This window comes from Heterodontus francisci, chromosome 28 (genome assembly GCF_036365525.1).
Source record: "Heterodontus francisci isolate sHetFra1 chromosome 28, sHetFra1.hap1, whole genome shotgun sequence".
Classification (NCBI taxonomy): domain Eukaryota; kingdom Metazoa; phylum Chordata; class Chondrichthyes; order Heterodontiformes; family Heterodontidae; genus Heterodontus; species Heterodontus francisci.
Genome location: NC_090398.1, coordinates 2,753,770 through 2,769,012, shown reverse-complemented (window position 1 = coordinate 2,769,012; position 15,243 = coordinate 2,753,770). Strand labels below are relative to the sequence as shown.

General features: G+C 50.5%; 1 protein-coding gene across 1 annotated transcript in view; it reads right to left on the bottom strand.

Moving 5' to 3' along the window:
- The window catches only part of LOC137385193 (plasma protease C1 inhibitor-like), a 46,736-nt gene extending 40,517 nt beyond the window's left edge, over positions 1-6,219 (bottom strand). The window contains exons 1-2 of the mRNA XM_068060180.1: positions 6,140-6,219; positions 1,891-2,000 (exon numbers count right to left, since the gene is read on the bottom strand). Coding sequence (XP_067916281.1) covers positions 1,891-1,944 — 54 coding nt within the window. The 5' untranslated portion in view covers positions 1,945-2,000; positions 6,140-6,219. The remainder of the gene's footprint in view (positions 1-1,890; positions 2,001-6,139) is intronic.
- Between the last annotated feature and the right edge of the window lie 9,024 nt (positions 6,220-15,243).

Below are 15,243 nucleotides of genomic sequence, written 5' to 3'. Positions count from 1 at the left end.
CACAGACACACATTCACAGACACACACACTCACACCCACTCATAGACAAACACACATGCAGACACACACACTCACTCACACAGACATAAAAACATAAGAAATAGGAGCAGGAGTAGGCCATTCGGCCCCTCAAGCCTACCCCACCATTCAATAAGATCATGGCTGATCTGCCCCAGACCTCAACTCCTCTTTCGTGCCAGCTCCTCACAGCCCTCAACTCCCCGATATTCCAAAAATATATTTACCTCCTCTTTAAATACTTTCAGTGATCTAGCCTCCACAACTCTCTGAGGTAGAGAATTCCAGACATTCACTACCCTCTGAGAGAAGAAATTCCTTCACATCTCAGTTTTAAATGAATGTCCCCTTATTCTGTAACTATGTCCCCTAGTTTGAGATTCCCCCACTAGTGGAAACATCTTCTCAACAACTACCCTGTGGAGCCCCCTCAGAATCTTGTACGTTTCAATAAAATCACCCCTCATCCTGTTAAACTCGAAAGAATAAAGGCCTAACCTATTTAGCTGTTCTTGATAAGACAACCCCTTCATCCCAGGAATCAGCCGAGTGAATCTCTTTTGAATTGCCTCCAATGCCAGTCTATCCTTTCTTAAATACGGGGACCAAAACTGTACACAGTACTCCAGGTGTGGCCTCACCAACACCCTGTACTCCAGGTGTGGCCTTACCGACACCCTGTACTCCAGGTGTGGCCTCACCGACACCCTGTACTCCAGGTGTGGCCTCACCGACACCCTGTACTCCAGGTGTGGCCTCACCGACACCCTGTACTCCAGGTGTGGCCTCACCGACACCCTGTACTCCAGGTGTGGCCTCACCGACACCCTGTACTCCAGGTGTGGCCTCACCAACACCCTGTACTCCAGGTGTGGTCTCACTGACACCCTGTACTCCAGGTGTGGCCTCACCAACACCCTGTACTCCAGGTGTGGCCTCACCAACACCCTGTACTCCAGGTGTGGCCTCACCGGCACCCTGTACAGTTGTAACAAGACTTCCCTATTTTTAAACTCCAACCCCCCGAGCAATAAAGGACAAAATTCCATTTACCTTCCTAATTACTTGCTGCACCTGCATGCTAACTTTTTGTGTTTCATGTACAAGAACACCCAGATCCCTCTGTACTGCACTTTTTTGGAATCTCTCTCCATGTAAATAATAGTCTGTCTTTTGATTCTTCCGACCAAAGTGCATGACCTCACACTTTCCGACATTAAACTCCATCTGACAAGTTTTTGCCCACTCACTCAACCGATCTATATCCTCTTGCAGATTCCTTATGTCCTCATCACAAGATGACCTCCCACCTATTTTTGTATCGTCAGCAAATTTGGATATATTACATTCTTCCCCCTCCTCCAAGTCATTAATATAGATAGTAAATAATTGAGACCCCAGGACTGATCCTTGTGACACTCCACAAGTTACGTCTTTCCAACATGAAAAAGACCCATTAATCCTGACTCTCTGTCTTCTGTGAGTTAACCAATCCTCAAACCATGCTAATACATTACCCCCAATACCGTGAGCTCCTGTCTTGTGCAATAATCTTTATGTGACACCTTTTATGCGACACTACACACACTCACATACACACACACACACACACTCACACACAAACACACACTCACACACACACTCACACACACTCACACAAACACACACTCACACACACTCACACACACACACACTCACACACACACAAACACACACTCACACACACACTCACACACACTCACACACACTCACACACACACATACGCACACACACTCACACAAACACACCAGTTCCATATCATGGGCTTTGCCCACCCATTTATCAAGGGCTATTCCCAGGAGAAGGGTACATTCCGATAAGCTATTTTATACCACAAAGTACAGGACACATGTAGCCTGCAGCAGCAGAACAGGTCGCAAAAACATGGTCGGCACTTTTCAATAAAGGACGAGTTCTTGAGCCAGCACACCACTTCTGGGAACTAGATGGAAGCAACAGCAAAGGTTAGAGTGAAAACCTGTCAAAATTTATACCCAGTGTCAGTATCGAGTGCTCCCAGGACAGGTACAGTACGGGTTAGATACAGAGTAAAGCTCCCTCTACATTACCCTGACAGTGTCCCCCCCCCCCCACTTTTTACCCAGTGTCAGCATCGAGTGCTCCCAGGACAGGTACAGTACGGGTTAGAAACAGTGTAGAGCTCCCTCTACATTACCCTGACAGTGTGTCCCCCTCACTTTATACCCAGTGTCAGCATCGAGTGCTCCCAGGACAGGTACAGTACGGGTTAGATACAGTGTAGAGCTCCCTCTACATTACCCTGACAGTGTGGTTTTTTAAATTCATTCATGGGATGTAGGCGTCACTGGCCAGGCCAAAATTTATTGCCCGTCCCAAATTGCCCTTCAGAAGGTGGTGGTGAGCTGCCTTCTTGAACCGCTGCAGTCCATGTGGGGTTGGTACACTCACAGTGATGTTAGGAAGGGAGTTCCAGGATTTTGACCCAGCGACAGTGAAGGAACGGCGATATAGTTCCAAGTCAGGATGGTGTGTGACTTGGAGGGGAACTTGCAGGTGGTGGTGTTCCCATGCATCTACTGCCCTTGTCCTTCTAGTTGGTAGAGGTCGCGGGTTTGGAAGGTGCTGTCGAAGGAGCCTTGGTGCGTTGCTGCAGTGCATCATGTAGATGGTACACACTGCTGCCACTGTGCGTCGGTGGTGGAGGGAGTGAATGTTTGTGGATGGGGTGCCAATCAAGCGGGCTGCTTTGTCCTGGATGGTGTCGAGCTTCTTGAGTGTTGTTGGAGCTGCACCCATCCAGGCAAGTGGAGAGTATTCCATCACACTCCTGACTTGTGCCTTGTAGATGCTGGACAGGCTTTGGGGAGTCAGGAGGTGAGTTACTCGCCTCAGGATTCCTCGCCTCTGACCTGCTCTTGTAACCACGGCCTTTATATGGCTACTCCAGTTCAGTTTCTGGTCAATGGTAACCCCCAGGATGTTGATCGTGGAGGATTCAGCGATGGTAATGCCATTGAATGTCAAGGGGAGATGGTTAGATTCTCTCTTGTTGGAGATGGTCATTGCCTGGCACTTGTGTGGCACAAATGTTACTTTCCACTTATCAGCCCAAGCCTGGATATTGTCCAGGTCTTGCTGCATTTCTACATGGACTGCTTCAGTATTTGAGGAGTCATGAATGGTGCTGAACATTGTGCAATCATCAGCGAACATCCCCACTTCTGACCTTATGATTGAAGGAAGGTCATTGATGAAGCAGCTGAAGATAGTTGGGCCTAGGACACTACCCTGAGGAACTCCTGCAGTGATGTCCTGGAGCTCAGATGATTGACCTCCAACAACCACAACCATCTTCCTTTGCGCTAGGTATGACTCCAGCCAGCGGAGAGTTTTCCCCCTGATTCCCATTGACCTCAGTTTTGCTAGGGCTCCTTGATGCCATACTCGGTCAAATGCTGCCTTGATGTCAAGGGCAGTCACTCTCACCTCACCTCTTGAGTTCAGCTCTTTTGTCCATGTTTGAATCAAGGCTGTAATGAGGTCAGGTGCTGAGTGGCCCTGGCGGAACCCAAACTGAGCATCACTGAGCAGGTTATTGCTAAGCAAGTGCTGCTTGATGGCACTGTTGATGACACCTTCCATCACTTTACTGATGATTGAGGGTCGACTGACGGGGCGGTAATTGGCCAGGTTGGACTTGTCCTGCTTTTTGTGTACAGGACATATCTGGGCAATTTTCCATATTGCAGGGTAGATGCCAGTGTTGTAGCTGTACTGGAACAGCTTGACTAGGGGCGCGGCAAGTTCTGGAGCACAGGCCTTCAGTACTATTGCCGGAATATTGTCAGGACCCATAGCTTTTGCAGTATCCAGTGCCTTCAGTCGTTTCTTGATAACACGCAGAGTGAATCGAATTGGCTGAAGTCTGGCATCTGTGATGCTGGGGACTTCAGGAGGAGGCCGAGATGGATCATCAACTTGGCACTTCTGGCTGAAGATTGTTACAAATGCTTCAGCCTTATCTTTCGCACTGATGTGCTGGGCTCCCCCATCATTGAGGATGGGGATATTTGTGGAACCACCTCCTCCAGTTAGTTGTTCAATTGTCCACCACCATCCACGGCTGGATGTGGCAGGACTGCAGAGCTTCAATCTGATCCGTTGGTTGTGGGATCACTTAGCTCTGTCCGTGGGACAGGACATACCCGGGGATGGTGACGGCAGTGTCTGGGACATTGTCTGTCAGGTATGATTCGGTGAGTTTGACTACGTCAGGCTGTTGCTTGACTTGTCTGTGGGACAGCTCTCCCAACTTTGGCACAAGCCCCCAGCTGTTAGTAAGGAGGACGTTGCAGGGTCGACAGGGCTGGGTTTGTTGTTGTCATTTCTGGTGCCTGGGTCAATGCCGGGTGGTCTGTCAGGTTTCATTCTTTATCCATTTTTCTGTGGTGGCTTGATGCCACTGAGTGGCTATGTTGGCCATTTCAGAGGGCGTTGAAGCCTCATCTGTAGGCCAGACCAATGGCAGATTTCTTTACCTAACGGGCAGTTGTGAACCAGAGAGGCTTTGAGATGACAGTCCTGTAGTTTCATGGTTACCATTACTGACTGGAGTTGTTAATTCAGGATTTATTTAATTAACTGAATTTCAATTCCTCCTCCTGCCTTGGTGGGTTTCGAACCTATATCACTGCATCATTAGTGCAGTGACATAACCACTGGGCTATTGTCTCCTTAAAAAACCTCACTGTTACCAGAATGATACCAGGACTCCAAGGGTTAAATAACGTGGAGAGATTACACAAACTGGGGATGTATTCACTGCAATTTAGAAGATTAAGGGTTGAACTGATCAACGTTATCAAGATATTAAGGGGAACTGATCGGGGGTGGATAGAGAGAAAATCTTTCCGCTGGTCGGGGAGCCTCGGACGAGGGGGGGCGAAGTCGAAAAACGAGAGCCAGACCTTTCAGGAGTGAAATTGAGAAACACTTCTACACACACAGGGTGGGAGAGGTTTGGAAATCTCTCCCGCAAACGGCAATCGATGCTGGATCAATTGTTCATTTTAAATCTCAGATTGATAGATTTCTGTTATCCGGAGGGATTGAGGGATATGGGACAAAGGCGGGAATATGGAGTTAGATCACAGATCAGCCAGGATCTCATTGAATGACAGAACAGGCTCGAGGGGCTGAATGGCCTCCTCCTGTTCCAGTGTAACAGGCTGGAGAAGGGGCTGAATGGCCTCCTCCTGTTTCAGTGTAACAGGCCGGAGAAGGGGCTGAATGGGCCTCCTCCTGTTCCTGCGTAACATGCCGGAGGGGGTTGAATCTCCCCCTCTTGTTTTTCTCTCTCTGTCTCTCCCTGTGTCTTTCACTGCCTCTGTTTCTCTCTCCCACTGTTCGGCTGTTTGTCTCTCTGAATTTTGTCTCTCTCTCTCTTTTTGTCTGTCTGTCAGTCCCTGTTTCCCTCTTTCTCAGTCTGTCGCACTCTCTATTCCTGTCTGTCTCTTTTTTTCTCTCTTTCTGTCCCTCTCTATCTTTCTGCCTTTCTGCCTGACTCACTCTCACTTTCTGTGTCTCCCTGGTCGTCTCCCTCTATTCCTGTCGCTCTGTCTCTCTCTCTCCCTCTCGATTCCTGTCTCTTTCTCTCGGTCTCTATTTCTTTTTCTCTCCCTGTCTGTCTCACTCTGAGTCTGCGTGTCTCTCTCTCTCTCTCTCTCCCCCTTTCTTTCTGTCTCTCTTAGTCTATCTTTTCAACCCTCTGTCTGTCTCTATCTCTTTCTGTGTCTCAATCTTTCTGTCTCTCTCTTTCTCTCTCTCTCTCTCTCTCTCTCGAAGTTGCTTTCTGTCTCGTTCTCTCTGTTTTTCTCCCCCTCCCTGTCTCATTCTCTCACATTCTGTCTCTCTCCCCTGCCCCGTACCAAGACCTCATCGCGGCATCTCGACACACAGAAGGTAAAGTAAGTGCGATGTCCCACCATAATCGCCAAACTTTCCTCCCCCTCAACACAAAAACTCCTTGTAAACCATATTTAAATGTTGTAAAGAATGACTATCCCATTTCGCAGGGGCATTTCACTGCTCAACACTTACCTGCAGTGAGTTCCTAGGGACACTAATAGAGTAAATATTAGCAGCAGTAACTAATAACAGATGACTCCAGATCATTATCATGGAAAGAAAGGCAGTGATAGGTTAAGGGATGTGAACTGGTTAATCTGCAATAAATATTGATTGCACTTCTCCAAAGTAAATACAAAGACTGCCGTTCGGGTTTTCTCCCAATGCGCAGCAGGCTCACTTACCCCACACTCACACAAACACAGCTCGCACACTGTAAATCAACAAACCAAACACACAAACTTACACAATCTCACCAAATAACATCCTCAGGAATATTCCCGCAAACGTACACAACGCAAACTCTCACATACACTCACAAACACACATCCACAAACAAACTCTCACACACACACTCTCACACACACTCACATTCACACTCATTCACAAACACACACACACAAACTCTCACACACACTCACAAACACACGCACACAAACTCTCACACACATTCACAAACACACACACACAAACTCTCACACACACTCACAAACACACACACAAACTCTCACACACTCACAAACATTCACAAACACACTCATTCACAAACTCACACACAAACTCTCACACACATTCACAAACACACACACACAAACTCTCACACATTCACAAACTCACACACAAACTCTCACACATTCACAAACTCACACACAAACTCTCACACACTCACAAACATTCACAAACACACTCATTCACAAACTCACACACAAACTCTCACACACATTCACAAACACACACACAAACTCTCACACACATTCACAAACTCACACACAAACTCTCACACACATTCACAAACACTCTCACATTCACACACACACAAACTCTCACACACATTCACAAACACTCTCACATTCACACACACACAAACTCTCACACACATTCACAAACACACACACAAACTCACAAACACACACTCATAAACACACACACACAAACTCTCACACACAGTCACACACACTCATAAACACACATACTCATAAACACACACACACTCATAAACACACACACACACTCACAAACATTCACACACACACACTCACAAACACGCTCACACACACACACTCATAAACAAACACACAAACCCTCACACACATTCACAAACACACACACAAACCCTCACACACATTCACAAACAAACACAAACACACACACACTCACAAACACGCACACTCATAAACACACACACACACAAACTCTCACACACATTCACAAACAAACACAAACACACACACATTCACAAACACGTACACACAAACATTCACAAACACAAGTATACAAACATTCACAAACACAAGTACACAAACATTCACAAACACGCACACACAATCAGAAACACATGCACACAAACACACACGCACACAATCACAAACACACACACACTCACAAACATTCACAAACACACACACTCATCAACACACACATACAAACCCTCACACACATTCACAAACTCTCACATACGTTCCCAAACGGGCACACACAAACTCTCACAAACATTCACAAACACACACACTCATCAACACACACATACAAACCCTCGCACACATTCACAAACACACACAAACTCCCACACACATTCACAAGCTCTCCACACACAGTCACAAACATTCACAAACGCACTTACACTAAAGGCCTGCTCGGGTACAAAATTGAAACCCGACCCGACCACATCCAACCTGAACCCAACCCCCGTCCGGGTCCTTTAATTATTTTTTCGTGCCCCCGACCCGTCCCGACGTTGGCAAAAAAGTGAATGATGTCAAACAGGATATTGTGCTCTGCCTTGTCCCAATGTTGTGATTGGGATCATCTGTTCCGGCAGCAAGCTATTCTTGCAGATGGAGTTGTTGGGAATCTGATCCTGATCTCGTCACCGGGAACCAGCGGCCCCATCTCCCACCCCTGACTTTCACACACGAGCACTTTGTGGCCGAGTTAATTGGATAGTGATCAGGGGTACAAACCGAGTGAGTTCCTTACCCCCTCCCTTTTTTCGTCAACACACTTTTTGGAGGATTGTCGGGCTGGAGAGATTTGGAGTGGTGGGGCGGGGGGGGGGCGGTGATCTGCAGTACTGTTTGATTGAAGACTTCTGGTTGATCAGCATACACGTGGTGGCCAGTACCTCGAATAGACTACAAAACAAAAAGAGAAAGATATGTTAATGTTGACAAAGTAGGTTCGACGATTTCTAGCATTGACATTGAATACAATTTTACATAAAGGTTCGTATCACTTGAAATAAAATATATTCTCACCCCTAGATTATTTGATGTCATGGGCAAAACCCAAGCCTCCAAAGCTTTCAGAGTGTCCTTTGAGAGCTCCTGTGAGATCTCTGTAAGTTTTTGTCGGACTGCCGAGTAAACAATCAGCGGGCACGACTTGTTCTTTGCTTTGACACACTGGACTGTCTTGTTCCTCGATAAGATTACAGTTCCGTCACAGAAGAGACAAAGCAGCTCAGAGGCCCTGATTTGAAGTATTAAAATGCTAAGCAAATAAACTAACTGCAAACAAACGCAGATAGGTATTCAGTGAACAATTTCTTCCAATTCCTTGAGTACATGAAACTAAAGATTCCAACTCTCGGAGCCGAGCTCAGTTTTTGTAGATAAGGTTCAAATGCACACAGTATTTCTCTTCTCTGTCAGAAATATCAGCCTGTCTCTTCTGAGACTTTCAAACTGCTTCCCTCGTGATTTTTTAGGCAGTCTTCTCATGTGATTAAGTATTTTCTCTCGACAAAGAAAGACTCACTCTTTTTTTTAATTCATTCATGGGATGTGGGCATCGCTGGCCAGGCCAGTATTTATTGCCCGTCCCAAATTGCCCTTGAGAAGGTGGTGGTGAGCTGCCTTCTTGAACCGCTGCAGTCCATGTGGGGTTGGTACACCCACAGTGCTGTTAGGAAGGGAGTTCCAGGATTTTGACCCAGCGACAGTGAAGGAACGGCGATATAGTTCCAAGTCAGGATGGTGTGTGACTTGGAGGGGAACTTGCAGGTGGTGATGTTCCCATGCATCTACTGCCCTTGTCTTTCTAGTTGGTGGAGGTCGCGGGTTTGGAAGGTGCTGTCTAAGGAGCCTTGGTGCATTGCTGCAGAGCATCTTGTAGATGGTACACACTGCTGACACTGTACTTCGGTGGTGGAGGGAGTGAATGTTTGTAGATGGGGTGCCAATCAAGCGGGCTGCTTTGTCCTGGATGGTGTCGAGCTTCTTGAGTGTTGTTGGAGCTGCACCCATCCAGGCAAGTGGAGAGTATTCTATCACACTTCTGACTTGTGCCTTGTAGATGGTGGACAGGCTTTGGGGAGTGAGGAGGTGAGTTACTCGCCACAGGATTCCTAGCCTCTGACCTGCTCTTGTAGCTACGGTATTTATATGGCTACTCCAGTTCAGTTTCTGGTCATTGGTAGCCCCTAGGATGTTGATAGTGGGGGATTCAGCGATGGTAATGCCGTTGAATGTCAAGGGGAGATGGTTAGATTCCCTCTTGTTGAAGATGGTCCTTGCCTGGCACTTGTGTGGCGAGAATGTTACTTGCCACTTATCAGCCCAAGACTGGATATTGTCCAGGTCTTGCCGCATTTCTTCTCTCGCACCTCTCACAACCTCAGGGTGTCCCAAACCACTTTGCACCCAATGAAGGCCTTTGAAGTGAATTGCATTCACCGTTGTAAAGAAGGAAACACAGCAAGCTCCCACAGACAGCACTGTGATAACAACCAGATAAAACAGAAACAAATCGCGTCAAACTGGAGATTAAAAAGACAACAAGTAGCCTATCGGCAGTTAGGCGAACATTCGATTTAGTAGTCTCAGTTACAGACATCGCAAAAGAAAAAGAAAAAAAAGAACAAAAGGTGTTAGAAATTGTCATGCAAAAAAAAAAATAGAGTCAACAGTGAGAGGCTTAAGGGCAGTCCTCCGCTGATTGATTGTCCTTCCAGCTACACTGACGTTTCTCTCACTGCTGCTACTGCTTGCCGGAATGCAAAGTATACTTCTGGCCAGTCTGGTCTGCAACACCGTGTTCCTTCCACCAGCCCAGCATATCACGCTTGTTTGCCACCACCAACACCGCAGGCCTCTGTGCACTGCAGCACTTCATCATTTGTGCCCACTCCTTCAGGAACGTTGTCCCATTCAGCAAATTCGGCCACTGCTATTTTCTTGGCTGCTATGGGTTCAGCGTCAACCACTTCCGTTTCCTTCACAGGGCCTTCTGTTTTGATACGTCTGCGCACTTCAGAATGAACGTCTTCCCTATCGTGGCTGGGAAACATTCACAGCTGATTAAATTTCGGCCAGAGATATGTTGCTATCTTGTGCACACCATTGACTGCAGCTTTCTTCAGAACGCTCTCTCTGTGCCGTTGCCTGACAACTGCTTGCGTTGGAGGATCTGAAGGAAGTGGGCATCCAGGGTCGTTTAAGTTTCTCAGACTGTAGAATTACCCGGTTCAGTGTAGGATACTGGTCTCCCTCGAGTTCCCTCCGAGTTTCATAAAATGGTCAGAGGGAACCAACCAAAAACTGCAAGACATCGGGGCTGACGTTTTACCCACGCTGTCCCAGTTTTCCCCACGCTGTCCCAGTTTTCCCCACGCTGTCCCAGTTTTCCCCCCTGCCGTTTTCCCCACGCTGTCCCAGTTTTCCCCACGCTGTCCCAGTTTTCCCCACGCTGTCCCAGTTTTCCCCCCTGCCGTTTTCCCCACGCTGTCCCAGTTTTCCCCACGCTGTCCCAGTTTTCCCCACGCTGTCCCAGTTTTCCCCACACTGTCCCAGTTTTCCCCACGCTGTCCCAGTTTTCCCCACACTGTCCCAGTTTTCCCCACGCTGTCCCAGTTTTCCCCACGCTGTTCCAATTTTCCCCACGCTGTCCCAGTTTTCCCCATGCTGTCCCAGTTTTCCCCACGCTGTTCCAATTTTCCCCCCTGCCGTTTTCCCCATGCTGTCCCAGTTTTCCCCACGCTATCCCAGTTTTCCCCATGCTGTCCCAGTTTTCCCCCCTGCCGTTTTCCCCACGCTGTCCCAGTTTTCCCCATGCTGTCCCAGTTTTCCCCCCTGCCGTTTTCCCCACGCTGTCCCAGTTTTCCCCACGCTGTCCCAGTTTTCCCCACGCTGTCCCAGTTTTCCCCACGCTGTCCCAGTTTTCCCCATGCTGTCCCAGTTTTCCCCCCTGCCGTTTTCCCCATGCTGTCCCAGTTTTCCCCACGCTATCCCAGTTTTCCCCATGCTGTCCTAGTTTTCCCCCATGCCGTTTTCCCCACACTGTCCCAGTTTTCCCCACACTGTCCCAGTTTTCCCCACGCTGTCCCAGTTTTCCCCACACTGTCCCAGTTTTCCCCACGCTGTCCCAGTTTTCCCCCCTGCCGTTTTCCCCACACTGTCCCAGTTTTCCCCACGCTGTCCCAGTTTTCCCCCCTGCCGTTTTCCCCACACTGTCCCAGTTTTCCCCACGCTGTCCCAGTTTTCCCCCTGCCGTTTTCCCCACGCTGTCCCAGTTTTCCCCACACTGTCCCAGTTTTCCCCACGCTGTCCCAGTTTTCCCCCCTGCCGTTTTCCCCACACTGTCCCAGTTTTCCCCACACTGTCCCAGTTTTCCCCATACTGTCCCAGTTTTCCCCACACTGTCCCAGTTTTCCCCACGCTGTCCCAGTTTTCCCCACACTGTCCCAGTTTTCCCCACGCTGTCCCAGTTTTCCCCCCTGCCGTTATCCCCACACTGTCCCAGTTTTCCCCACACTGTCCCAGTTTTCCCCACGCTATCCCAGTTTTCCCCACACTGTCCCAGTTTTCCCCCTGCCGTTTTCCCCACGCTGTCCCAGTTTTCCCCACACTGTCCCAGTTTTTCCCACACTGTCCCAGTTTTCCCCACGCTATCCCAGTTTTCCCCACGCTGTCCCAGTTTTCCCCCCTGCCGTTTTCCCCACGCTGTCCCAGTTTTCCCCACGCTGTCCCAGTTTTCCCCACACTGTCCCAGTTTTCCCCACGCTGTCCCAGTTTTCCCCCCTGCCGTTTTCACCACGCTGTCCCAGTTTTCCCCACGCTGTCCCAGTTTTCCCCACGCTATCCCAGTTTTCCCCCCTGCCGTTTTCCCCACGCTGTCCCAGTTTTCCCCACGCTGTCCCAGTTTTCCCCACGCTATCCCAGTTTTCCCCGCTGCCGTTTTCCCCACGCTGTCCCAGTTTTCCCCACGCTGTCCCAGTTTTCCCCACGCTATCCCAGTTTTCCCCCCTGCCGTTTTCCCCACGCTGTCCCAGTTTTCCCCACGCTGTCCCAGTTTTCCCCACGCTATCCCAGTTTTCCCCCCTGCCGTTTTCCCCACGCTGTCCCAGTTTTCCCCACACTGTCCCAGTTTTCCCCACACTGTCCCAGTTTTCCCCACGCTGTCCCAGTTTTCCCCACACTGTCCCAGTTTTCCCCACGCTATCCCAGTTTCCCCCCCTGCCGTTTTCCCCACGCTGTCCCAGTTTTCCCCACGCTGTCCCAGTTTTCCCCCCTGCCGTTTTCCCCACGCTGTCCCAGTTTTCCCCACGCTATCCCAGTTTTCCCCCCTGCCGTTTTCCCCACGCTGTCCCAGTTTTCCCCACACTGTCCCAGTTTTCCCCACGCTGTCCCAGTTTTCCCCACACTGTCCCAGTTTTCCCCACGCTATCCCAGTTTTCCCCACGCTGTCCCAGTTTTCCCCACGCTGTCCCAGTTTTCCCCACACTGTCCCAGTTTTCCCCACGCTGTCCCAGTTTTCCCCACGCTGTTCCAGTTTTCCCCACGCTGTCCCAGTTTTCCCCACGCTGTTCCAGTTTTCCCCACGCTGTTCCAGTTTTCCCCACACTGTCCCAGTTTTCCCCACGCTATCCCAGTTTTCCCCACACTGTCCCAGTTTTCCCCACGCTATCCCAGTTTTCCCCACGCTGTTCCAGTTTTCCCCACGCTGTCCCAGTTTTCCCCACGCTATCCCAGTTTTCCCCACGCTGTCCCAGTTTTCCCCCCTGCCGTTTTCCCCACACTGTCCCAGTTTTCCCCACGCTGTCCCAGTTTTCCCCACACTGTCCCAGTTTTCCCCACGCTGTCCCAGTTTTCCCCACGCTGTCCCAGTTTTCCCCCCTGCCGTTTTCCCCACGCTGTCCCAGTTTTCCCCACGCTGTCCCAGTTTTCCCCCCTGCCGTTTTCCCCACACTGTCCCAGTTTTCCCCACGCTGTCCCAGTTTTCCCCACGCTGTCCCAGTTTTCCCCATGCTGTCCCAGTTTTCCCCCCTGCCGTTTTCCCCATGCTGTCCCAGTTTTCCCCACGCTATCCCAGTTTTCCCCATGCTGTCCTAGTTTTCCCCCCTGCCGTTTTCCCCACACTGTCCCAGTTTTCCCCACGCTGTCCCAGTTTTCCCCACACTGTCCCAGTTTTCCCCACGCTGTCCCAGTTTTCCCCCCTGCCGTTTTCCCCACACTGTCCCAGTTTTCCCCATGCTGTCCCAGTTTTCCCCACACTGTCCCAGTTTTCCCCACGCTGTCCCAGTTTTCCCCACGCTGTCCCAGTTTTCCCCCCTGCCGTTTTCCCCACACTGTCCCAGTTTTCCCCACACTGTCCCAGTTTTCCCCATGCTGTCCCAGTTTTCCCCACACTGTCCCAGTTTTCCCCACGCTGTCCCAGTTTTCCCCACACTGTCCCAGTTTTCCCCACGCTGTCCCAGTTTTCCCCCCTGCCGTTATCCCCACACTGTCCCAGTTTTCCCCACACTGTCCCAGTTTTCACACGCTATCCCAGTTTTCCCCACACTGTCCCAGTTTTCCCCCTGCCGTTTTCCCCACGCTGTCCCAGTTTTCCCCACACTGTCCCAGTTTTTCCCACACTGTCCCAGTTTTCCCCACGCTATCCCAGTTTTCCCCACGCTGTCCCAGTTTTCCCCCCTGCCGTTTTCCCCACGCTGTCCCAGTTTTCCCCACACTGTCCCAGTTTTCCCCACGCTGTCCCAGTTTTCCCCCCTGCCGTTTTCACCACGCTGTCCCAGTTTTCCCCACGCTGTCCCAGTTTTCCCCACGCTATCCCAGTTTTCCCCCCTGCCGTTTTCCCCACGCTGTCCCAGTTTTCCCCACGCTGTCCCAGTTTTCCCCACGCTATCCCAGTTTTCCCCGCTGCCGTTTTCCCCACGCTGTCCCAGTTTTCCCCACGCTATCCCAGTTTTCCCCCCTGCCGTTTTCCCCACGCTGTCCCAGTTTTCCCCACGCTGTCCCAGTTTTCCCCACGCTATCCCAGTTTTCCCCCCTGCCGTTTTCCCCACGCTGTCCCAGTTTTCCCCACACTGTCCCAGTTTTCCCCACACTGTCCCAGTTTTCCCCACGCTGTCCCAGTTTTCCCCACACTGTCCCAGTTTTCCCCACGCTATCCCAGTTTCCCCCCCTGCCGTTTTCCCCACGCTGTCCCAGTTTTCCCCACGCTGTCCCAGTTTTCCCCACGCTGTCCCAGTTTTCCCCCCTGCCGTTTTCCCCACGCTGTCCCAGTTTTCCCCACGCTGTCCCAGTTTTCCCCACGCTATCCCAGTTTTCCCCCCTGCCGTTTTCCCCACGCTGTCCCAGTTTTCCCCACACTGTCCCAGTTTTCCCCACGCTGTCCCAGTTTTCCCCACACTGTCCCAGTTTTCCCCACGCTATCCCAGTTTTCCCCACGCTGTCCCAGTTTTCCCCACGCTGTCCCAATTTTCCCCACGCTGTCCCAGTTTTCCCCACGCTGTCCCAGTTTTCCCCCCTGCCGTTTTCCCCACACTGTCCCAGTTTTCCCCACACTGTCCCAGTTTTCCCCACGCTGTCCCAGTTTTCCCCACGCTGTCCCAGTTTTCCCCACACTGTCCCAGTTTTCCCCCCTGCCGTTTTCCCCACGCTGTCCCAGTTTTCCCCACGCTGTCCCAGTTTTCCCCACGCTATCCCAGTTTTCCCCGCTGCCGTTTTCCCCACGCTGTCCCAGTTTTCCCCACGCTATCCCAGTTTTCCCCCCTGCCGTTTTCCCCACGCTGTCCCAGTTTTCCCCACGCTGTCCCAGTTTTCCCCACGCTGTCCCAGTTTTCCCCACGCTATCCCAGT